Genomic DNA, 27,353 nt, shown 5'->3' on the forward strand with positions numbered 1-27,353 from the left:
ACCCTCCCTCACGAGTGGAAATACAAATTCTGAGACGAGTGCCCAAGGATTTGTATAGTCACGGAGAGTCTCCTTGGCCGAGTGCCTGTGTCTGGATGGCATAAAAATAAGAATCATAAAGGATTTTAAAATGTAAATATTCAAGGAAAAAGAAAAAAATAAGAAAATGTAGAAAAATATACCCAAGATAATAAAGAATATGAAGAACCCCTCATCAAGGATTTGTATATAAGGCCTTGCCCTAATCAAGGATTTGTATATAAGGCCTTGCCCTAATCAAGGAATTGTATTGACACCTGTCACAATGATTCGTCCTAAGAAAATTGGCATTGTCCCATCAGTGTCAATCATTATATTTTTGCACTCGAATATTTTGCATTCCCCAAATTTCAACAATCGTAATTTTCTTATTCTGTACGTAAGTTTTGTTGTCGCCAGTAAAATTTCTGTAAATTCCCGTGTTTGTCCTATTTGCTGAAATATACTATACGCCAATCATTCATTTAGAAATAGACTATTGGATAGACAAGGGGAATTCCCGTGTTCTAATTAAAGGATTGAGGACATTGAGAAAATGAGTGTGCAGTTGTTCATACATTTTCGTGTGTTAATACGTGTTTACATGTGATTAAAGAAGTAGAATTAGAAGAGAAACTGCGTGCTATTCTGAAATTTTAGTGGATAGCGGAAATTTACGAAGACCGTAACTTAAAAAGTTGGTATCGATGTCAGTGTTGAATAATTTGTTTATGAATGTGTTGTTGTTATGAAACGACTTTCGTCAGTTTTGAGGATTAAGATTATTAATTCAAATTATTTCTTTTTTTATCATTATTCATCATCAAATTGAAAATCACAATGAGCCAAAAATCTTCGTCGCCGGAATCATCACTTATGACGCTTAGTGTTGAACAAGAACGGGATTCTTACAAAGAAAAAGTGGAGCATATGAAACTTATGATTCAAAAATATAAACAAGAGATTCAAGCACAGAAAATACGGAGAGAAGGAGTAGAAACTGTGTCCAGATTGTTGCATGAATCCAGAGAAGAAAATGCCGCTTATCAGAAAAAGAATATCGCTCTTGAAACAGTTGTGAGAAATTTGCAGTCGCGGTTATCTATGAACGGAATATCAGACGGAATGACCTTGGGGGAAGGAGACGTTTTTATTCCAGGCTCATCTAAACAAGTTTTGGACAATTTGGCTCGAGAAAATAAAAGACTGCGTTCTCTTTTGCAAGGGGCTTCTACAGATCCGGAAGAAATAAATAATCTTCAACAGGTTAGTATCTTTTATTTGATTGGCTAATGAGGACACCAATGAATAAGCATAAAAAGGTATTTCCTGGTCTAGGGGTTTTCTCTCAGGTTCGGTTTTCGGTGTTTCTATGATTAATAGGAAGGCCTACTGATACAGAAAAAAAAAGTCCCTAATTTATTACATCGAATTATGAAAGAGGAAATTCTAGAGTTTTGGATTTTTAAGGCCCAAGACATTCAATATTCCATTTTAATACTTTGAGGTAGTATTTGCATGAAACTAAATTGTTCCAAATATCATAAAGGGGCCTGATGGGTTATTTTCGTTCTTTGTGATCTTCACATTTTCGCTATCAGCCATTTTTCTACAGATTTTTTTTATTTATATTTTCGCGATCCGTGATAATTGAAATTTATTTTCAGTGAATTATGATTGACAAAAAATCAAACCTGAATCATGATGAGACCCCCTCCCCCACATCAGGCCCCTCATCATACTTTACAACCTCCAGTTCAGGAAGACAAAAATGAAACAAAAGAAGATGAAGATACTATTATAAAAAAAATATATGAAAAAAAGTGGTACATTCCCTTTAAACAGTGAGATATATATACTCTTCTATAAATCATAAATGTATCATTGGAAATATCTAATAACTGACATATAATGACATAATTATGACATGTATAAGGTTAATATAAGATATCTATGATAATAGATTGTACATGATGTCATCATGAATATTTATTTAGGTTTATATACATCATGTACATATTGTAATTGAAAAAAACTAGATTTAATATACTACAAAAATAAAATTGTAAACTTTGAATGGCATGAATATCTATGCATTTTTTATCCTTAATTACCAATCTTTATTAAAGCACAAATTACACCCATAAGAGGGCCAAAGGCATGACAATTACATGTAATAACAAGTTACAACAATATAATGATGACATTGGAATTTATATAAAAAATGAAAATAAACCAAAACATTAAACACAACAACTGACCTCAAGTGCTCCCTGTCCTCAATTCCATAGACTGTTTATAAAGGCCCCTAAAGATCACTTGCTGACTAGTGGTTCGATTTGGTATATATATATTTCATTTTATAATCAGAAAAATCTTTGTATTGAGTATTTAAATCATTGAAAAAAACATGTCTTAAAATATCATTTATTTTACATATTAGAAAGAAATGGGATTCTTCTTCCAGAACTTTGCACTTGAAAATAAACAAATACTAGTAATTATATTTTTATTTCTATTTGTTTAATTGCAGCTCATTGAAAATAAAAACATAGAGATTAAGGACTTGAGACATACCATTGTAGGACTTTCTGAAAAATTACAAAGTACAGGAAGACTAATGAAATCAAGTGATGATGAAAAACTCTCTGAAATAAAAAAGTTACAGGACAAAATCAGTTCAATGAAGAATGAGTGTGAAACTAGAGACATTTTGTGTTCATCACTTGCAGAAGAAACAAATACTCTAAAGCAACAGTTACATGATGTAGCAGTTCATTGTCAAAAGCTGGCTGTAAAACTGGAACTTAGTGAAAAAAGTAAAGTTCATGTAAGTATGCTGAAAAAAATATGTAAGGGTACATGTACATGGCTCACTGCAAGTGTCACACATTTTTTTAGTGTGAGACTCACTCATTTTATTGCCTATTTGGGGCATTTTCCTTTAATCTATTGTTTTTATATAACCACAAAATTTTTGTGGTCGTACATTGGTATCACATTGTTGTCGTTGTCAGCGTCATCCGAAGACAGATGGTTTCTGGATTTATAATAACTTTAAGTATTAGTAAATTGAAATCTATGAAATTTTAACATTAGATTTATAACCACAAAAGGAATGTTGGGATTGACTAAGGTTATAGTCCCAACAGTTAAGGAATTAGGGGTGAAAAAAGGGGCCCAATTAAGTTTTTTTGTAGTTTCCAGACAATAACTTGTGTTCAAGTGTACATGTATGAATCTCTCTGAAATTATACCACAAGTTTCCATACATCAAAGGGATGGTAAGGATTAACTTTTGGGGGTTATGGATCTAACAAGATAGGAATAAGGGGCCGAAAAGGGGGAAAAACAAGGCTTTTGCTGGTAAAATGGTAATTAATGATAATGATAATGAAGGTAATTTTAAAGTGCTCAGTATATGGCAGGTAAGCCAATCCCATTTGAAGAATAATGATTTAATATTTAATAAATTTGATATTAATTGAAATCATATAACCAATTTTAAGTTCATTGACTACAGTTATTTTGTTTCAAAAACCTTTTATATGTCAAATATTTAATTACAATCAAAAATCAGACCTGTATCAAGCGTGACTATTGGGTCAATTTTGGACCCTGGCTACGGGTATGGGATTGGTCAATTACCAACATCATAGTGTATTGCACAATAGCAAAAATTTAATATTAATTGAAATCATATAACCAATTTTAAGTTCTTTGACTACAGTTATTCTGTTTCAAAAACCTTTTATGTGTCAAATATTTAATTACAATCAAAAATCAGACCTGTATCAAGGGTGACTATTGGGTCAATTTTGGACCCAAATTTTCAGGGTTGGACATCTGCAATCATTTCCAGTTGCGCTCAGTGAAGCACTTTATTTCTCTTTGATCTTTACAATTTTGGCTGAATCTCAAGCATTTGCTTCATGAACTGAGGGTATTGAATTAGGATTAAGGAATGTGGTATGGTGGCAAAAGAGAAGACTAGGACGAGCAACAATATCTCCAGATGTTAACACAGCAATTTTAAAGACATGACTTCATCGGGTGAATAAATGATCTTTCAGACAATTGAACCATTCAATCACATATTCTCAATTGTACTGAATAATACTGGAAATTTGAAAATTAAAAACAATAGCGCTGACATTTGATTGAATTTCGCTGTGGTCTGCCTAATAACACACTGCTGAAATATGATCGGGCTGAATACTGCAGTGCTAAAATAGCCTGGGGAGAAAACTGAATTATTTAGATAAACAGTTATGCTCAATTCATCAGGAATGATATTTCTAACTGCCTTTAAAATTTGGTTTGCATCAACCTTTTTCTGAAAAGCAAATATTTGCAAGAATAGGAAATTTAAATCAAATTTCAAAAAAGATAATAAAAAATAATTGATGTTGTACTTATCTCATTCTGTTGCTTATAGACATACATTATATGAAGTAAAAATTGCTTTTCAGGACACAAATACTATATATTATCAAAAGTCAAATATCCTATCTACACCAATTTTTATACATTATAATTTAATTAAATCCTGAATGTACATGACATATTTGCCTGTTGATATTAAGAAAACAGCAATCAGTCAATCATAATCAATAATTATTCACTTTTTATTCGGGGAGATAAATCACTCCAGGTTATTACACTTATACAGGGAGATAACTCATCATAAAGGGTAACTCATTGTGTTTTTTACTGGGAGATAACTCATTAGATCTATTTAACTTGTCATAAAGGAAGGTAGCTCATTGTGTTTTTTACAAGGAGATAACTCATCACAAGTCTATTTTTAAACTTATCATAAAGGGAGATAACTCATTGTGCTTATTACAAGGAGATAAATCATCACAAGTCTATTTAACTAATCATAAAGGGAGATAACTCATTGTGTTTATTACAGGGAGATAAATCATCACAAGTCTATTTAACTAATCATAAAGGGAGATAACTCATTGTGTTTATTACAGGGAGGTATCTCGTCAAGTCAAACAGATGTAGAAAAGTTACAGGAAGAGAATGCTAGTTTGAAAGACAAATTAAGTGAGGTGAGTTAACATGGTTACATTAAAACATCAATAACAATGGTTTATATCCATTTGACTTTGTCATGTTTGTTGTAGCCTGTCTTATTAGACAATTTTTGAATATATCCAAAGAACATGTAAAAGATAATTCTGAGAATATAAAAAAGAAGATGTGGTATGATTGCCAATGAGACAACTATCCATAAAATACCAAAATGACACAAACATTAACAACTATAGGTCACCGTACGGCCTTCAATAATGAGCAAAGCCCATGCCGCATAGTCAGCTATAAATGAGAAAACTAACGGCCTTATTTATGTAAAACAATGAACGAAAAACAAATATGTAACACATAAACTAACGACAACCACTGAATTTATACAGGCTCCTGACTTGGGACAGGCACATACATAAATAATGTGGCGGGTTTAAACATGTTAGCGGGATCCCAACCCTCCCCTAACCTGGAACAGTGGTATAACAGTACAACATAAGAACGAATTATAAAAATCAGTTGAAAAAGGCTTAACTCATCAGATAGACAAAAATTACAAGTAGACATGGCTGGGTACAAATGTACTTATACATCCCGACACAAAAAGACACAATGAACAGATCTGAGAGTACTTCCAGTTATCTAACAGCTAGTTCAAAGCCACTAACAACTAATAAAAAAATCATGCCTTTAAGACTTAACACTCAATCTGTACACATCCAAAATACAATGGATTTATATATATATAATTAGTGTAAAGACGTCATAAACAGTCAGAGAAGAACATGACCTTGTGCAATGCCAAGTTACAGGTATCCACAGATTGTAGATCCATGAAAATGTATATGAATATAAAATACTAGTAATATTTAGTTAGCTTTTAATCTACTGATAACAAATCAATATTTATACCAATAAAGACAATATTCAATGATCTTATTACAGTGTTGAATAGGTAACCTTTTAGAATAAGTTTATTTAAGGGCATATCCAACAGTTTCAGGGGAAGTAATAACACACGTAGACGTCGTTCATTGTTTTCCGCAATTAAACGTTGTTTCAACGATGTCATAATGGAATTATCATCGGAATTGCTATGGCCGTCTGGAAAGGGAGGTTACTTTCTTCACAGGAAAGAGCGCGGTGGGAATTGGCAAAAAATGTATACAAAATATTAACAGAAATAAGAACTCAAATCTTTAGTTATTTTTTGTCCTTTTGGTCTATCATTAAAAAAATGAAATTATCTTGATTATTATAGACCATACTCACTTAAGTTCCGTTTTATGGAAACTATCCTCAATAAATGCAGTAAAGAACAACGAGAACAAATGCGTAATGATTTATTTTTGCATTAGAATGCAAATTGTAAATAATTCTTTACCAAATTTTTCCGAGATTTTGTCATTCAGAATAGAAAAATCAAAGTTTGGTTTTACTTGAGAAAGATGAAAAAAAAAGATTTCTTGAGAAAAATAAAATACGACGTAAACTAACATTTATCAAGCTTAGTGTTGAAGTGCTGTTAATGTACAGTAGCGTTTTGAATGAATACGACCTTAAACTCTTAAACAATGTAAAACAAAAGATGACAATGTAATAATTTAAAAAAAAAAAGAAATAGGAAAACTTAAAGTTTGTAAAATATCTGACAATTTTGGTGTTTAGGTGTATGAGGAAACAAATATAATTCAGGCGCGGATCCACAGAGGGGTGGGGGGGGGGGGGGGGGTTTCGGGGGTTGGGACCCCTTTTTTTTGGATGATCAACGACCAATGCATTTGAATGGGGACATTTAATTAAACCCCCCTTTTTGTCCTGGGTTATGACCCTCCCCCTTTTTTTTTTAAATGGCTGGATCCGCCCCTGTAATTAAGCAAAAAAAGCAGTGTAGCGGTTCTTTTTTACAACCCATATCATTCAAACGTTAAGAGTCGACATACATATTTTTGTTATAGCTAGAAGCCTATAAAGAATAAAAAGCCTGTAACTGCAAAATGAATGAATAATACGGAGTCAGTGAGTTTTTAGACAAATGTTTGGTTGCAATTTCACGTGCTCATTGTTAATTTCGATACAAGCAAAACGATTCATTGTAAAGTAACGGTAAAATAAATAATGATTAAGGATGACGGACGTCTAGTGGCATACTAAATGAATATTCAGAACAAATACTGTAAAAGAACTTTTATTAGTGGGGTACCAATTTTCGTGGTTTTCTTGGATGACTTTATCCACGAATTTAAGTGCCCAACGAAATAAAACAACCATTGTCCAAATCAAGACATGGAAAGATCCCCATGAAAGTTTGAATACTGATATGATCTAGAGAATACGTTGAATAACCTCAAATCTGAGAATACTTTCATAGCAGTCTCAGATCAACAACTGAATGCAGGATTATACCCATTTATTTTTTAATAACCTAAACTGTACAACTTTTAATCTGTTAAAAAATTCTCATAAAAAAAACCCGATGAAAGTCAGATTTGAGGTATTAATATTCTAGTATGATAAATCCTCATAGTTCTCGTATATATGGGAAATAATAATTTCATGCTGGGCTTGATTTTGATAAGAATTTTTTGACAATTCAAGATATGTTTATAGCATTTATTGATTATACTGGTTTCTTTAGGTGACATGTTTATGGCCTAATTAACACCTTTGATGGTCCTTAATCTGTTGATCACTTTATCTTGGGTTAATTAGTGTTGTCACTATGTTTTACACGGGTCAATGTTTTCTTTGCAATTTCCTTCAATCCAGACTATTTGTATCCTTCGTTTCAGAAGACTTATAAAATTTTTCTAATTTTTTTTTAGAAAACTAAAATCCAGGAATTTAAAAACCCACGAACATGTGAAAATTACTCAAACCACGAAAATTGATACCCACGAATTAAAGTACTTTCACAGTAAATCAAATGGAAATATAATATGAAAATTAACCCTGATTTGGTACTATAAACCGAGACACAGTAAAAGATTTCTAACGGGTGTAATATGTTTGTTTTTAAAAGAGGGATGGAAGATACCAGAGGGACTATTTTAATAGTCAACGGTTTGTATGTTTCACACCCGGGTTTCACAATTTTGACGAACACATATACTGGTTCATTATAAATAAGAAGATGCATTACGAGTGCTATCAAGACAAATACCCAACAAAGTCACAATGTAAATACATTTGTCTGCCACACCATTGCTCTGCCTTTGTAAAATTAGCTGGAAAATATAACGTTATTTTCTGAAAACGTCTTAATTTTTGGCGCAATTAGTGAGGCTTACAGGAGGGATTGAGTAAACAATATTATATTTCTCAATTTTCCTCAAAAACGAGTATGGTGACAAATATTTTACAAAATGGTATGACGGTCTATATTTTTCAAAGAATAACATATCTTACTACGGCAAAATCGACACTGTTAGAAATTTAAAAAAAAATCAAATATGTGTATTTCAAATGGTCATTTCTTGCCGTTGTTTGGATTCACCATCACGTTTTTGGCTTTATTTGAGTAAGAATTAATGCTTTAAATGGCAAAGTTAGATTTTTCTTACCATCTTAAATTACTTAGCTTCAATTTGAGCCCAATTATATAAGTTTATGTTGATTAAAAAATCATAATTATTTTTTTTAGATAAAAAACGTTTTTAACTCCAAAATTGCAAAAATGTTCAATTTTCAGCAGCATTTTTTGCAAAAACAAAAGAGACAACACATATTTTTGTTTGACTAAATTTGATTCTCTGTCAATTGAAGAATAAAATGTCTTAAAGGGAAAAAATTCTCACCTTATGAAATAAACTGTTGGATATGCCCTTAAAGGATCAACAAGTTTACATGGATCATTTCTGAATTTCCGGGCACGGTTAACAACATTTCCATAAAAATGAGGATGTGCTATCCCGTTTGAAATAAGTTTTCTACAGGTACAACCAAACTTCAAAACCAAATCTTTATATCTATGGAAAAATTTAGTAAAGGTTTTAAGTAATATATGGTAACGATATCCCTGGTTTAATAATTTACCCGTAATACATAGGTTGCGTTTGTTAAAATAAAAAACGTCACAACAGACACGGGCATAGCGAACAAGTTGTGAAATATAAACACTGTAAGATGGTGCCTAAGGAGCATCACCATCTAAAAATGGAAAATTAACAATAGGGAACGAAAAATTGTTTCTTTTGTCGTAAATTTTAGTGTGTATTTTCCCATTTAAAACCGGAATATCTAAATCCAGGAAAGGACAGTTATTACCGAATACATTTTATTTATTTAAAGTAAGTTCCTAGGGGTAAATTTCAGCAGTCTATTGAGAAAATTCTTGATTATTTAACGAAAAAATATCATCAAGATAACGGTAAGTGTAATACAATTTAGTCATGTTATTTAACTGATAGATATAGGAAGATGTGGTATGAGTGCCAATGAGACAACTCTAAATCCTAGTTACAATTTATAAAAGTAAACCATTATAGGTTAAGGTACGGCTTTAAACGCTAAGCCTTAGCACACACTGAACAGCAAGATATAAAGGGCCTCAAAAATTACTAGTGTAAAACCATTCAAACAGGAAAACCAATGGTCTAATCTATATAAAAATGGCATATAAATAAAGATGTCAAAGACTTCAACATTTAGATCATCAGACCTTGCATTTGCCATTAACTTTTCATCAAATGACGGGCTTTTATCTACCATCTGTTAACATTAACAGCACTATAGACATATACAATATTATATGTCTCTGACATTAACATGATTAAGTAACATTTCGTCTCATGTTTATTTTGGTGGTTTTTTTATGGTTTAGATTTTAGCACAGTGTTTAAATGGCTGCTGTATTTTTGACATTTTTAGCTCACCTGGCTCATCACTTTGCTTCCGCGTTCGTCGTTCGTCGTTGCCATCCGTCTTCGTTAACTTTTACAAAAATCTTCTCCTCTGAAACTACTGGGCCAAATTAAACCAAACTTGGCCACAATCATCATTGGGGTATCTAGTTTAAAAAATGTGTGGCTTGACCCGGCAAACCAACCAAGATGGCCGCCATGGCTAAAAATAGAACATAGGAGTAAAATGCAGTTTTTGGCTTATAACTAAAAAACCAAAGCATTTAGAGGAAATCTGACATGGGGTAAAATTGTTTATCAGGTCAAGATCTATCTGCCCTGAAATTTTCAGATGAATCAGACAACCCGTTGTTGGGTTGCTGCCCCTGAATTGGTAATTTTAGGGAAATTTTGCTGTTTTTGGTTATTATCTTGAATATTATTATAGATAGAGATAAACTGTAAACAGCAATAATGTTCAGCAAAGTAAGATCTACAAATGAGTCAACATGACCAAAATGGTCAGTTGACCCCTTTAGGAGTTATTGCCCTTAAAAGTCAATTTTTAACCATTTTTCGTAAATTTTAAATATCTTTTACAAAAATCTTCTCCTCTGAAACTGTTGGGCCAAATTCATCCAAACTTGGCCACAATTATCTCTTGGGTATCTTGTTTGAAAAATGTGTGGCCTGACACGCCAAACCAACCAAGATGGCCGCTAAGGCTAAAAATAGAACATAGGGGTGAAATGCAGCTTTTGGCTTATAACTCAAAAACCAAAGCATTTAGAGCAAATCTGACATGTTGTAGAATTGTTTATCAGGTCAAGATCTATCTGCCCTAAATGCTTAGGGTTTTGAGTTAGAATTTTGAGTTTGAATCAGACAACCTGTTGTTGGGTTGCTGCCCCTGAATTTGTAATTTTAGGGAAATTTTGCTGTTTTTGGTTATATTATTATAGATAGAGATAAACTGTAAACAGCAATAATGTTCAGCAAAGTAAGATCTACAAATGAGTCAAATGACCAGACCAACCAAGATGGCCACCATGGCTAAAAATAGAACATAGGGGTGAAATGCAGCTTTTGGCTTATAACTCAAAAACCAAAGCATTTAGAGCAAATCTGACATGGTATAAAAATTGTTTGTCAGGTCAAGATCTATCTGCCCTGAAATTTTCAGATGAATCAGAGAACCCATTGTTGGGTTGCTGTTCCTGAATTGGTAATTTTAAGGAAATTTTGCTGTTTTTGGTTATTATCTTGAATATTATTATAGATAGAGATAAACTGTAAACAGCAATAATGTTCAGCAAAGTAAGATTTACAAATAAGTCAACATGACCAAAATGGTCAATTGACCCCCTAAGGAGTTATTGTCCTTTATAGTCAATTTTAAACAATTTTCATAAAATTTGTAAATATCTTTTACAAAAATCTTCTCCTCTGAAACTGTTGGGCCAAATTAATCCAAAGTTGGCAACAATTATCTCTGGGGTATCTTGTTTGAAAAATGTGTGGCCTGACACGCCAAACCAACCAAGATGGCCGCTAAGGCTAAAAATAGAACATAGGGGTGAAATGCAGCTTTTGGCTTATAACTCAAAAACCAAAGCATTTAGAGCAAATCTGACATGGTATAAAAATTGTTTGTCAGGTCAAGATCTATCTGCCCTGAAATTTTCAGATGAATCAGAGAACCCATGGTTGGGTTGCTGTTCCTGAATTGGTAATTTTAAGGAAATTTTGCTGTTTTTGGTTATTATCTTGAATATTATTATAGATAGAGATAAACTGTAAACAGCAATAATGTTCAGCAAAGTAAGATTTACAAATAAGTCAACATGACCAAAATGGTCAATTGACCCCCTAAGGAGTTATTGTCCTTTATAGTCAATTTTAAACAATTTTCATAAAATTTGTAAATATCTTTTACAAAAATCTTCTCCTCTGAAACTGTTGGGCCAAATTAATCCAAACTTGGCAACAATTATCTCTGGGGTATCTTGTTTGAAAAATGTGTGGCATGACACGCCAAACCAACCAAGATGGCCGCCATGGCTAAAAATAGAACATAGGGGTGAAATGCAGCTTTTGGCTTATAACTCAAAAACCAAAGCATTTAGAGCAAGTCTGACATGTGTAAAATTGTTTGTCAGGTCAAGATCTATCTGCCCTGAAATTTTCAGATGAATCAGAGAACCCATTGTTGGGTTGCTGTTCCTGAATTGGTAATTTTAAGGAAATTTTGCTGTTTTTGGTTATTATCTTGAATATTATTATAGATAGAGATAAACTGTAAACAGCAATAATGTTCAGCAAAGTAAGATTTACAAATAAGTCAACATGACCAAAATGGTCAATTGACCCCCTAAGGAGTTATTGTCCTTTATAGTCAATTTTAAACAATTTTCATAAAATTTGTAAATATCTTTTACAAAAATCTTCTCCTCTGAAACTGTTGGGCCAAATTAATCCAAAGTTGGCCACAATTATCTCTGGGGTATCTTGTTTGAAAAATGTGTGGCCTGACACGCCAAACCAACCAAGATGGCCGCTAAGGCTAAAAATAGAACATAGGGGTGAAATGCAGCTTTTGGCTTATAACTCAAAAACCAAAGCATTTAGAGCAAATCTGACATGGTGTAAAATTGTTTGTCAGGTCAAGATCTATCTGTCCTGTAGATCTGGAATCTGACACAGTTACAGATCTGTTCTCATTCGTATTCATTCATTCTCATATGTTCACATATATAATGCACTGCCACATCTTTGATATAAACATATCACAGTTGTAAAAAAAAATAATAATCTTTTTGGAATAGCCACTTCTGAAAAATAAAGAAGAAGAAAATATTTAAGTCCTATGTATTCTTTGGTAGATGTTTAAAGACAGTTGTCACACTCCTGACATTTTTGGGTGCCTCTCTGTGTATGTTTTTCAAATGGCCCTAAAAAGAAAGTTCTGTTCTATGGTAAAAGATATCAGTAATTGAAATCAATGATATAACAATGTGTTAAGTGAATTTTTGGGCAAGTTTAAAGCATTTTTCAGTCTTTGTAACATATGTCAGGAGTGTGACAAAATACTGAAAATAGAAGGCTTTTTCTTCATACAATTACAAAAAAATGGTACAATGAAATGACATTTTTTTTTTTGGCAAATGATCACAAAAACTCAGGGCTTTCAAAGTTTACTATTTTAACTGAAATATATTAAGATTCTTTTTATTGGTAAAAACTTCAATCACTAGTTATTATTATTTTTTTCAAATTAAGCTATTCAATTTGATTGTTTTTATATGATTTAGCAGAAAACATGGAAATTTTGGTTTTAAATTTTTTTTTATTCTATTGACCTTCATTTGGAAAAGGTTTGAGCAATGTTTTCTTGACTGTTTAATTACCAAACTTGTTTACAAATAGTATGGTTTCTGGTCAAATGTTTTGAGATGTATGTTATTAAAATTAAAGATTATTCAATGTGTCTGTTTCATTCTGCCTGAAACTTTAGAATTATAAAATTTAAAGTATCAGTAATAGGATAAGACAAAAAGAAATACAAAATATTGAGTTTGAAATTGGACCCCCCATGTCACACTTTTGCTTCATTTTTTTTTAAAATGGCCCAATCCCTATGGGTACCCTGTCACTGGGTTTGTTTTATTTGCTTTCAAAGTGATTTTCTAATGTAAGTCTCAACCTTTCTGATATTTTATTCACATTAATTTGAGAAAGTAAACAAGATACTGATTTGAACATGTTGAAGACAGACTGAAATGTTAAAACATTGACTTATACAATTTAAAAAATTACCATAGAAAATATGAAAGTTTACTAAAGTTATTGTAATTTCTCAAAAGTAAGAAAAAATGTTTGAAAATAAAACAATAATTGAAGTGAAGAACAGCAGCATGGATGATCAGCTGGCTGCCTAATGGCTGCTGTTTTTCACTTGACTTATCGGTTTATTTTCATACAAATTGGAAATAAATTTTTCTCACTTTTGATAAATTTCAACACTCTAAATGGAGGAGTCTTACTGAAATAAGGTGCAACTATATATTTTCAGTTAGTTAAAATGAACAAGAGATGGCAAGAATATATGTCACAAAAAGAAAGATACTGGCAACAAATAGAGCAAAATCATGTTCAGCCTGATAGAATTCAAGCAATAAATGCTGCTTTGGAAGATGCTAGCAGGCGCCTACAAAAACTGGAACGTGAAAAGAAACAGGTAATAAGAGGAAGCATCAGTTCTGTCATTACTTAATAATTTAATTTTAGATGTAACACATCTTCGGATTGGCTGAAACTTTTTTTGTGTATAAGCTTTAGTTCATGGACATAATTTTGTAATGTGACCATGTCACCAACATTTTTTTTATGATTTACTCCATAAAAATGGAATTAAAATAAAGTTATATTATATATTTATTAAGTAATGACTAATATGTTTCTGTCTGTTTGAAATAACCTCAAGAGTGTCTTTGGTTATTCAGTGTGCCCCATTTTTTTTTATGTTATTCCTTCATAGACAGAAAAAATATTAGTCACATATAGTGCCATTGCTTAACTAAAAGGTCATTTGCTACTTTTGAATTCTATTAACTAAAATCAATACTATTTTAGTATTAATTTCCCAATACATGCTATAGTAATATAATATTCATTTCCTAGACAAGGCAAACATACCAAAGAAAATATTTCAAGATGATATACTGTATCTTAGTTACAAAGATGTTGTTGATCTCACTTACTCCGGGGTAAGAGATCATTAGTGATTTACTATCCATTAATTAAAATAATGAAAATGGGTTTATTTGTCAAGTCTGCAAAATTTGTCTCAGAAAGCTCATTATAGGCGAAGTGATCCGGCGGCCACAGCATTAATTTACTTCTTACAGTGACTTGAATGTAGGTGTTACTGTAATAGTTTACCTATAGCTCAACCTGTTTTTAAATTTGACAACACAATAGGGACATTTAAATTGACCAGTTGGTATTGTTAGATTTAAATCTACCTTGATGCTACCTGTAAAGATTTTTATTCACCTAACCCAAAGTTTCAGCATGCTTTTTTCCTGAACCTTTTCTTACCTAGGATTATTCTATTAAGAAAGTGATAGGGAGGAAAATAGTTTTGGTTTCCATTGTTTTAAATCCCTAATATATATGATTTATCTATTTTTTACCTAAAATTCTAAATCAGTAAAAGATTAAATTAAATATATGAATTAATATGTTTGAAAATTTAAACTGTTTTTACACACTAAATGCTTCTTTAAAATTCTAACCCCTATATATGTAGTATTGTCCAGCTGCCAGTGAAACAAGAAATAGCTGTTCAGGTGTTTACAGTTTTTTAAATTTTCAGAGGGATATGTTGTTCATTTCTTCACATGACCCTTCAAGATTCTCATTTTGGATTATTATTTGCAATGTTTGAAATCTTTTAATGTCATTTCGAATACAATATTGGATTTATTTTATTTGAATTCAATTCTTAGATTTTTTATAGCAATTTTGCTTCTTAAAATGTGATGTGTTTTTTCAAGATTTTATTGTCACGAAGGACATCAAGGAGGAAATAATTCATTCAAACTGTTTTGTGGGGCTTACATATGATGTTGTACATGTAAAATTCGAAATAATTTTGGAGTATACCATGCAGTGTTTTTCTTTGAAATCTATTATAATATTAGCAGGAGTTTTGTGCAAAAAATGCTGTGTTCACTCAAGGAAATTCGAATTTTCATACAATGGGATTTAGTCATAAGAAACGAGTGACCGGTGAAAAATAATGTTCTTCCAATTCTTAAGGTTCATCATAACCTTTTGGCTAAAATGGCCCAATTTACACTACAAATTTTATTCTGAGTACAGACTAACCTATACACCTGCAACAGTTTTAAGGGATGGCAGGAACTAGATATATAAATTTTAAATGCATTTTATGTTTCAGAAAATTATAAACTTTTCTAGATTTTGCTATCCATTTTTTTTCGTTCCTGCAGAAGGTGCAAAAATTAACTAAGTAGTGAAAACGATTGAGAAGCTCCCCTCATATAATCAATGTTGTGAGTAGTATTGATTTAAATGGACAATAGATGGACAATAGACACCTGTAAAAAATAGGTGATTTAACAGGTTTAAACTGTGTAGCTGAGTGGACCGTATCAAATGAAACTCGGGTGTTTGTTTATTTTGCTATCTTTTGCAGACTGGAAAAAAATGCACATCAAAATGCAGGTAAGTTTTTAATTTTCTGAAACGTAGACTTCATATAACTTTTATATATCTAGTTCCTGCCATGCTTTAAAACTTTCCTGGATGTACCAGTTTGTCTGTACTCATAGTAATTTTTGAAGCGTAAACACGGCCATATTTTTCAATTCCTTATGATGAACCTTAAGGTTCATGTGGACCCTATGAATAAAATGGCCGTATTTTCACCTCAAAATTTTCTCTGAGTACAGGCAAACCTGTGCATCTAGAAAAGTTTTAAGGCAAAGCATGCCCTAGATAAATAGAATTTAAATGCATAGTATGATTTAGAAAATTCATAACTTAACTGGATTTTGCAGTACACTTTTTTTCGTCTCTGCAGAAGATGGTAAAATTAACAAACAGTCGAGTTTACCTTGATATATGGTCCACTCACACATTGAAAATAACCAATTCTTGTCAGGTATCTATTGTCCATCTAATGTCCATGTCAATTAAAAATGCTCACTTTAATTTTTACCTGTGGGGAAGTTCTCAAATCTGTTTCCCAACTTAGTTTATTTTGGCATCTTCTGGAGGAATGAAAAAAAAGTGCACGACAAAATCCTGGTAAGTTTTTATTTTTCTAAAACATTAAACATACTTAAAATTTATTTATCTAGGGCATGCTATGCCTGAATTGTTTTACAGATGCACATGTTTGTCTGTACTCAGAGTAAATTTTTAGGTGAAAATACGGCCAATTTAACCATAGGGTCCACATGAACCTTAACGATTGTCACCTGTTTGTCAACAATTGACGAAAAATAAACAAAAAAGCATGGAAATTGGGCACCTGTTTAACATGTAAATTCAGATAATAGTTTATTTTAAGGACATCCATGAGTATTGTGGTCACCGGATTTTTACGAGATGGGTCACACTAAGGTCAACTTGCATACGGAAAATATATCAGGGGGAATTGCTTGCTGGAAGGAAGCAATTCAAATAAAGTAAACTTCTTCTAAATATGAATAAATTAAAGAATTTTCTTCAGAAAAAAGTATATGTGCATAGGTTTTACAATGAAAACTATCCATTGAGTTATAAAAAACATATGCATTATTTTTTTTTGATTTGAGGTTTCTTATGACTTTAAAGATTAAAAAATTTCAAAACTGGGAATTCAAGTAGGAGATATAGTGTGAGTTCATCCAACATGTTTATGTGGCTTTAAATGTGATTTTAAAAACATTCATTATTAATTTTGGGATCTATTAAAACTAAAGATGAATTACCATTAAATGGGATCTTGGAAATGAAAAAAAATGTTGAATTAATGCAGTGGATATAGTCTAATCTAGTGATAAAGTGAAAATGAAAGTAAAATATTCTAAAATATTCCTAATGTGAGGATATGTTTTAAGTGAATGTGAAATTGGAAATAGTCATTATAAAATTCTGAATCAAATTTTGTTTGATTTGGAAATTTATCATAGGAAATGAAATAAAATGTTTATACTGTGGATATAATAAAATCAAGTGTTATATAGTAAAAATATAACTAAGCTTTTACAAAATATTTGTAAAGTGAGGATAACTATTTGTAATATAGTAATGGAAATGATAAGCAAACTTGAAAGATTCTGATTATGTAAAGATTCTGCACCTGTTTAATTGGGATGTATATCATGGGAAGTTAATCAGAATTTATACTATGGATTTAGAAAAAAATCTAGTAAAGTAGTGAAAAATGAATAAAATTGGGAAATATTTAAAATCTTTGGAATTCTGGATGAGAGGTCTACACTATCAGTGTAAAAAAATAAATGAAATTGTTTATTCAAATATCATGAATATGATTTTGATGTTTCATAAGGTGAGTGAAATGACTGGATTATTTAGGGTATTAAACACTGCTAGTAGTGGCTATGCAAACATTAAGATGAAATGTAGTGCATTTTAGGCCATGCAATTTTAAATAAACTGCAAGAAAATAACATTCACTTCTAATATTTTGAATGACAGTAAAATAAAAAATCTCTCAATAGAATAATCCTAGGTTAGAAAAAGCTAGGAAAAAAACATGCTGAAACTTTGGGTTAGGTGAATACATTTTTTTACAGGTAGCATCAAGGTAGATTTAAATCTAACAATACCAACTGGTCAATTTAAATGTTCCTATTGTGATCTATTGTGTTGTCAATTTTAAAAACAGGTTGAGCTATAGGTAAACTTTTACAGTAACACCTACAGTCAAGTCACTGTAAAAGCTTAATATTTCAGAAGGTAGAAGACCTGAATCCTTCATACTTTGTATATAGATACCTTATTTTATGAAGTTTTCGTTTGTCATATGTTCACCTTATTTTCATGGTTCAGTGACTACTTGAAAAAAAAGTTCAGATTTATAGAGTTCTTGATTTCTTTCTTATTAAATAAAATGTATGAGTAATAAGCTATATTTGGTATGTGCATACCTTGAAAGTTACTTGTATCTGATTATACTTTTCACTTGACCTCAACCTCCTTTCATGGATCAGTGAACAAGGTTAAGTTTTTGTGGTTAAGTCCATATCTCAGATATAAGCAATATTTCTCCTATATTTGGTGTATGAAATGATTGTAAGGTGTGTATTGTCCAGCCGGTATATGTCATCTGACCTTCACATCATTTTCATGGTTCAGTGGTTAAATTTAAGTTTGTGTGTTTTGGTCTGTTTTTCTAATACTGTATGCAATATGTCAACTATGTATCATTTATGAAATGATTGTAAGGTGTATATGTCTGTCTGGCAATTATCATCTGACCATGACCTCATTTTCATGGTTTATTGGTCAGTCTTATGTTTTCCTGGTTTTGTTTGTTTCTTAGATACTAAATGCAAAAGGTTAACTATATTTAAAATATGTAATGATTTTAAGGTGTACATGTCTGTCTGGCAGTGTTTATCTGACCTTGGCTTCATTTTCATGGTCCCTTGATCAATGTTAAATTTTGTAATCTATATTTAAAGCATCTTATAAAATCTAAAAAAAATTGTGATTTCATGGAGATATCATTTATATTTTTTTTTATAGTTAAGAGTCATTTATTACATTATTGCAAAACATCTTTGACAATATTTCAGTGCCAAGAAGAACTAGATGAAAGAAATCAACAACTCATAGAAAAGTCATCTGAACTTATGAGGCTTCAAAATGATGTGGAATGTGGTAATTTAGGACATGATGATGGCCACTTACGTAGTGATGTAGAGACAATAAGTGCATTGAAGGCTCAAATTCAAATCTGTACTGAAGATTTTGAATCAGAAAGAAAAGATCGAGAGAAGGCACAAAATAGAGTGGCTGAACTGGAAGCTGAAGTCTCTCAGTATAAAAGAATGGTAAATTTTTTATTCTTAGTTTATAGATTTTGTTTGAAAACAAAAATAAAGATGATGTAGCAAGCTTGTGTTTAAGGTGGTACCCAACACTTTCACTTAAATCAATTTGGTTCGTTTAATTTTCATAAAATTTTGTCAAAGTATTTACTTTGACCCTTTAACAAAACTATAAAAATTTCAAAAATTTCAAAAATTTTGAACCAACCGCTTTGTCAGAAAAATTACACTGGTTATATAGCAGTTTGACAAACACCAATTTTGATCATTGAGAAGCTTTATATTCCTTTTACAACACAACGTCATTAAAACGTTAAGCTCACTTTACAGAGTTATCTCCCTGTAGTGTTAGGTACCACCTTGAATAAAGAAAATAGCAAACAATCTAAAATTGCACAATATTTAGCAATAGTAAGAAATCTTCTATTACACAGTATTGTGTAATAGCAAGAAATCTTCAATTGCATAGTATTTCACAATACCAGTAGCAAGAAATTTTCAATTACAGTGTTCGGCAATATCAAGAAATCTTCAATTGCAAAGTATTGCACAATAGCAAAACCTCTTCAATTACAGTCACAGTATTGCACCATAGCAAAAAATCATCAAATGCACAGAATTTTGAAATAGCACAGTATTGCGCAATAACAAGAAATCTTCAAATGCACAGTAATGTGCAATAGCAAAAAATCTTCAATTGCACAGTATTGTGCAAAAGCAAGAAATCTTCAAATGAAAATAAGTACAAATCTTTTATCCAATTACAGTACTATGTGGTATGGGTTTTGCTCATTGTTGAATACCATACAGTCACATATAGTTTTAAAATTCTACTTGTTTTGGTATGTTGTTGAGAGTTGTCTCATTGGCAATCGTACCACCTTTTTTATTTCTATATAAGTAATTTTTATAACACAGAGAATTTTTTTTGCGTCATATAATGCTATCATGTTGTCTGCGTTGTCGTCCGAAGATGCATTTAGTTTCCAGACAATAACTTAAGTTTAAGTAAATGAATCTCTATAAATTTTTACAAAAGGTTCAAGAAATAAGTTAACAGATGAATGATTTCAAGATGCTTTCAATAGTGACTTTTATTTATTGTAGAGGCCAGATGATGGACGACTACCTCATCAAAATTTGTTCGAACCAAGAAACCCAAGCTCACCTGAATTATATGGAGGTTTCAACCTTCAGGGACAGTATAATAGAGAAGTGAGTAGCTTTTGGATAATGTGATTCACGCTATAGTGTGTGATAACATTTTGTGAGGGAATTCGATGTTTTCTATACCACTGTTCATTCCAACGCACTTAGTGACAATACCACTATATCAATCAGCAGTGGTGGATCTAGAAATTTTCATAAGAGGGGGCCCATTGACTGCCTTAAAGACGTGACCTGCTCCAGTCATGCTTCAGTTATTCCCTATATAATCAACCAATTTTTTTCACAAAAGGGGGCCCGGCCCATAAAAAAAACTCTAAAATCCACATGTGATCAGAATGATCATTTTTACAGTGTTTTAAGATTTGATTTTACAGAAAAAAAGCTTTAAACAAGTAACATCAAATAAATTTGCAATGAGATTGTTTCTTAAGGCCATTTAATTAAATATGAAAGATTTTTCTTGAAATGTGTGAAGTGTGGAAATGTAGTTTAGAGAGTAGAAAAATTATAACTGTCAACAGAATTAAAAGGACCATCAAAAGCCTGTATTTGATCGAAATCTTCTAAAGAATAGTATGTTTATTGAAGAAGTTCTTCATTTGAGAGACCACACTACTGTTTCATCTGATATTAATTCTTTATAATAGTTTGTGCATATACACACATATCTTATATAGGTGATCGTGTTTCAAGTAAAATTAAGAAAATTTACAATTCATACTTTATATGTGTATGTAAATATCACTAGAAGTTATGAATGTTATGATATACATGGAATTTACTTGTGACTTGTTGTTACATGGATCCATATTTCATTTATATGAGGTTTAAATATAGTATTGTCTGTATTTGCATCACTCCTCTATTGTGCTCTTTCCAATAAATATTGAATTAAATTGAATTGAAAAACCTGTACTAATTTTGAGGGGGCAAGGGCAAGCAGCAGTTTCTGAGCTTCAACTTTCACTATGTGAAGCTTTTTAAAAAATTATAGTCAGGGTTCTCTTTTAACCTTCGACTATAAGCAAACCCATACTGCATAGTCAGATATAAAAGGCCTGGAAATGACAAACGAAAAACAATTCAAATGAGAAACTAACTGCCTAAATTATCTGCAAAATAATGATTGAAAAACTTAGCATCAAATAACAACCACTGAAATACAGGCTCCTGAATTAGGACAGGCACATACAGAGTTTGGCTAGGTCAAACATGTTAGTTGGTGGCCGAAACCTCCCCTAACCTTGGACAGTGATGTCACAGTACAACATAAGGTTTATTATGTGCTCATTGAATAAAATTCTATACGGTGTACCAATGCTTTTTTTATATAACAAAATCCATACGATAAGTTATTGTTAAAGTTATAAGTGAATTTTAGTCAAATTTTGTACAAATTGTTAAACTTTACAAATTATTATAATCAGTACAAATAATGTGTACAAAGTCAAAATACAATACATAATTTGTACACATTTTTTGTACAAAATTAAACATCTAAAAACATGTTCGCAGACAATGGAATTTATTACAAAGAATAAAAATAATATATACTGGAATGGTCCTAAAACTGACTGTTTTTGATATGTTTATGTGATATATGTTACTGGAATCCTTCTGCAGATACATGACCTCCATATCACCAGTGGAAAGACCCCAATAGAAATAAGAAGATGTGGTATGAGAGCCAAAGAGACAACTCTCCATCCGAGTCGCAATGTTTAATTTTTCTTCAATTTCTACTTAAGATTGGCTGTCAAAATGCTAAAAATCCAATTTTCAATAACAGTAAAACAGCAAATACAGTCTCACAATAACAGATAACAATAAAAATAATAGTCCTATAACAGCTAACAAGGAATAAGACATGACAGCTAACAGCAAATATATTTTCAGAATAACAGATAACAAAGAATTGAATTACCCCATAACAGCATAACAGTTAAACCCCTTCCCCCTCTCTAATTTTAAGTCCTGATTTTTTTACGACTGCAAAAATAAACAATAAATTAGTTGCATATTGGTATCACGTCATCAGCGTACTCCGAGGACAGATAGTTTCTGGATAACTTAAATAAGTAAAAAGAAATCAATAAAATTTTAATACAATGTTAAAATGTATAACCTCAAAAGGAAGCTTGGGATTGATTTTTGGGGTTATGGCCCCAAAGTGGCCAAAAACAGCATTTATCTGTTTTTTTAAGCAAGAACTTATGTTTTTCGTGTATGAATCTCTCTGAAATTAAACCACAAGTTTCCATACTTTCCATACCATGAAGGGATGGTTAGTATTGACTTGGAGGGGGGGGGGGGGGGGGGGGGGGGTATTGCTCAAAATGTTTCTGAATTAGGGGCAAATAAGGGGTAAAGCAAGGGGGTTCCACTTCTACGGTCGTATAAAGCTGTGCCCTAAGGAGCACCTGGTTTTTAGTTCAAATGTTTTTTGTCATTTTCTCAATCTGATACGACTGCTAAAAAATTTGCGGTTGTATATTGGTATCATGTCGTCATCGTGCAAAGACAGTTTGTTTCTGGACAATAACTTTAGTATAAGTGAATAGAAATCTTTGAAATTTTAACACAAGGTTTATAACCACAAAAAGAAGGTTGTGATTGTTTTTTTTTCTCATTTTAGATTTCAGAAAAATTTTCAAATAATTTTTTTTTAGGGGGTTAATTTTGGGTTGGACCATTGTGCTCAGTGAAGCAATATATTGTGTTTTATTTTAAATTTTGTACATTAAATTTCAGTCTCAGCTAGCAGCTAGAGGTCCAATGAGAAGAAGGGAAGAAAATGTTTATGATATGTTCAATGTTGTTGATGCTATACAAACTGATTCTGCCCAAACGTCAAAACAAGACAAAACGAACAAGGAAGGAACTAATCTAGCCACAAAATTAAAAGTTGAAAAACAGGATACAGACCCAGATAATTTATTAGATACTGTTCCTGATTTAAATGACTTCAACTCTGTGGACAGTGACACTGAATTAGCACTTGAAATTGCTATGAGGAAAGTAGAAGATATCAATTTAACTCATTGTCCAAGGTGTGATCACAGTTTCGAACTAGGTCATGACCAGGAAACTAGAGAACATCTCGAAAAATGTTGTGATTAAAATTTTTATTATGTGACAGATATGTTTTACCATTGATTTGTTATGCTTCCTCTTTCATAAATAACTTCCCTTTTATGTTTTTTTTATTTTGTAGGTTATATTTTGTATTTAGGTATAGAAAGACTTAAAGGGAAAATTCACTATTTTTTACTAATCATTTTACTTATGTTCGTAATACCATAAAAAAAACATATTCACAAAGTTTTATCTCGATATGAACACTAATTAAGAAGACAATGGGAAATTATTATAATTTTATTTATTCGAACTTCCTGACTTCTGTGACGTGGTTAAAGTCTTTTTGCATACTGGGAGAGGGGAGTGTATTAATCTCATTTTAAGTCTTGTTCCTTCATCAACTTATAACGCGATGTAAAGTGCATTAACAACTTTTGAGGTAGCTATTTACCAACTAATAATTCAGAAAGAAAAGTGATTAACATGTATGATTTATACTTTTGAGAATTTCTGATATAGTAATAGTAATAAAAGTAAAGCATACAATAATCTGTTTATGATTTTTTTCCTCCGACAGATTTGTTTAGATACATTTATAACTGATAATTTAATAAAAATGCATGTTTGTTTTCTCGCCTTTTACTTCAGATGAGAATTTGTCTTAGTATACAAGTCCTTGCTTCAGTCAGCTTATTCTCATTTCACCTAAACTGTCAAAATCATTATATTAAATTAATCACATTTTGTCTTAGTACAAATTTTCAGTTAAAAATGATTAAACTAAGCCGAAATGGAAACTTGCGTAAACAATGTAATTAAGTTATTTTTATACAACCGCAAAATTAAATAAAAATTTGGTCATATATTGGTATCACGTCGTTGTTGTCGTCAGTTTCGTCCGAAGACAGATGGTTTTCCAACTGAAGTATAACTAAATTGAAATCAAATTTTTTTTATCACAATGTTTATAACTACAAAAGAAAGGTTGGGATTGATTTTGGACTTATGGTCCCAAAGGTTTAGGAATTAGGGGCCAAAAAAGGGACCTAAATAAGCAATTTTGTAGTTTTCAGTCAATAACTTATGTTTACGTGTATAAATCTCTCTAAAATTATACCACAAGGGAGGTGTTATGGTTCAAATCAAATAACAATTAGGGTCAAAAAAAGGGGAAAACAAGGGGTTTTCTGGTTAAATGACAATTCAGACAATTAAAAAGGAGTGTAAGGGAGGTAATCCAATTCCATTTAAAGAATACTGTTATATAAATATATATATACTAGAACACACCCGTGATATAGCGGGTCCGTGACTGAATTAAAGTAAATAACAATGCATAAGCCTTATTTTAGTATTAGTATTGTCATCTGATAAAGTCATACCGATTATAAGATACACAGTTTTCTCTGCTTTCAAGATATTTCTGTTTGAACCCGTCGACCTGGAACTTGTGAATTATTGGTATTTATTAATTATTTGGATAACAAAAGGTCCTGGAATGGAGCATTTTTTAATCAACAGCATTGTAAATAAAGTTGAATTCTTGAAAGTGAAAACTGTACCTATGTATATACGCTTTTTTAAAGTCCAGATTTTTAATATTCGTATTGTTATCTTAGAAAGTCTTACCGGTTAAAATACTACAATAGGAAACAATTTGACAATGATTGAATTAAGGAGTGTCAACCCTGTGATTATGACCCGTTTGCCTAATCAACTTTTGGTGGTGCGCCTGTCAAATGCGGAACGTACAGATAAGGAAATAGGTAACAGTCTGGTGAATATACTATTGGTATCGGTATCGGACTCGACCCGGAACTTGTTAATTATTGGCAATATTAATTATGTGAAAAACAAAAGGGTCTGGAGTGGTGTAATTTTTAATCTACACCATTGCCCTATATTAGTTATATATAAAGTTGAATTCTTTGACTTGTCGTTTTTACCCGATGACGGCTGACAAATTGGACCTTGTAATTTTAGTATTATAGATATATATATATATAAACAAGTCTAAATTAAAAACTACATTCAAACCTATGATTGGGTTGGATAAAAACCACAATTATTATATGTGTGCATGTAAAACAAATTTCGTCGTAGAAGGGTTACAGCACAAACAACATTTTCCAAAAGACCAAAGAGTGAAAAATTTACAAAACGCACTTAACATACAGGTCGAACAACTGATGTTCTTTAACCCTGCTGACTGCCATTGGTGAATGCCAAATAAAATTGATCACAAGATGTTACAAAACGGATCTTAATATAACTTCAATACTAAACAGAAAACAATAAACTTGTGGCCACAAACATAAGGTGTCAATATTTTTTTAGTACACAAAATCCAGATAGATTGCAATTAATTCTATCATATGACTGTAAGCTGCATAATATCAAATGAAGATAGAATTCATTGCAATCTATCTGCTTCAGACAATTTAAAGTATTCTGGACATATATTATTGATATCTTTTTCAGGCTGATTACATAAAGATTTATTAATTTTACATTTTAAGAAAAAAAGTGGGTTACATCACCTCATTTATAATTACAATGTTTACATATTCTATTTTCTCTTTGAATTCTTTTATATCGACCCCTCTCTATTTCCAAGAAATGATAACTAACTCGCATTTTACATAATAATTTTCTATTTTCAAAACTATTCTTAGAAATGTGTTTGTCTGTTTCATATTTTGGTTTTACTTTACTGTACAAGAACATTTTACTGGTTTCATAAGTTAATTTTAATTTTTCAAAGAAATTATTTTCAAAGCTATCTTTTATAGATACAGGAAGATGTGGTGTGAGTGCCAATGAGACAACTCTCCATCCAAATAACAATTTAAAAATTAAACCATTATAGGTTAAAGTACGGCCTTCAACACGGAGCCTTGGCTCACACCGAACAACAAGCTATAAAGGGCCCCAAAATTACTAGTGTAAAACCATTCAAACGGGAAAACCAACGGTCTAATCTATATAAACAAAACGAGAAACGAGAAACACGTATATATTACATAAACAAACGACAACTACTGTACATCAGATTCCTGACTTAGGACAGGTGCAAACATTTGCAGCGGGATTAAACGTTTTAATGGGCCCAAACCTTCTCCCTTTTTCTGAAACAATAGCATAACATCACAACATATAAAACATACGATAAAATATCAATTAGCAGACTTAACTCAATCAAAAAACGTATGATTAGTTCTTTTTTAAATTTTTTTGAGAATGAACTCTTTTCTTGTTTATAGTTTATAACCTGTATTTTATACAAATGAGAACCAGGAAATGTGCCGTTTGTGCTAAGCCATTTAGATAAACAGAAGCATCATATAATAAAGTTTTTTTTCATCACTGAAAACTCATGCTAAGTTCTTCAATGATTGTACTTAATTAAGACATCTATGGGATACTGAGCTAGTTCTGTTTCTGCAGCTATATTGACAGATTGTTTACTAAGCCCCAGTATATATTTGCAAAATTTCTCCACTTGGTTACTATCATTTTTTGTTAGAAGATCAAATTTACTCATGTCTTTAATTTGTGCTCATCTATCAGCTCTTAAATGACTATACGATTAGTTAATATAAGGGTTATTCCG

The 27,353-nt window shown here is 31.5% G+C and overlaps 1 protein-coding gene across 1 annotated transcript; it reads left to right on the top strand.

The window, feature by feature from the left end:
• Nucleotides 1–525: 525 nt before the first annotated feature.
• Nucleotides 526–24,369, top strand: LOC134715456 (TNFAIP3-interacting protein 2-like). Its single transcript, XM_063577636.1, has 7 exons — nucleotides 526–1,284; nucleotides 2,552–2,848; nucleotides 5,004–5,081; nucleotides 13,972–14,136; nucleotides 19,238–19,495; nucleotides 20,600–20,707; nucleotides 23,414–24,369. The coding sequence occupies exons 1-7, from the start codon at nucleotides 859–861 to the stop codon at nucleotides 23,780–23,782; spliced, it is 1,701 nt and encodes a 566-aa protein (XP_063433706.1). The 5' UTR covers nucleotides 526–858; the 3' UTR covers nucleotides 23,783–24,369.
• Nucleotides 24,370–27,353: the final 2,984 nt, after the last annotated feature.

This window comes from Mytilus trossulus, chromosome 4 (assembly GCF_036588685.1).
Source record: "Mytilus trossulus isolate FHL-02 chromosome 4, PNRI_Mtr1.1.1.hap1, whole genome shotgun sequence".
Lineage (NCBI taxonomy): Eukaryota > Metazoa > Mollusca > Bivalvia > Mytilida > Mytilidae > Mytilus > Mytilus trossulus.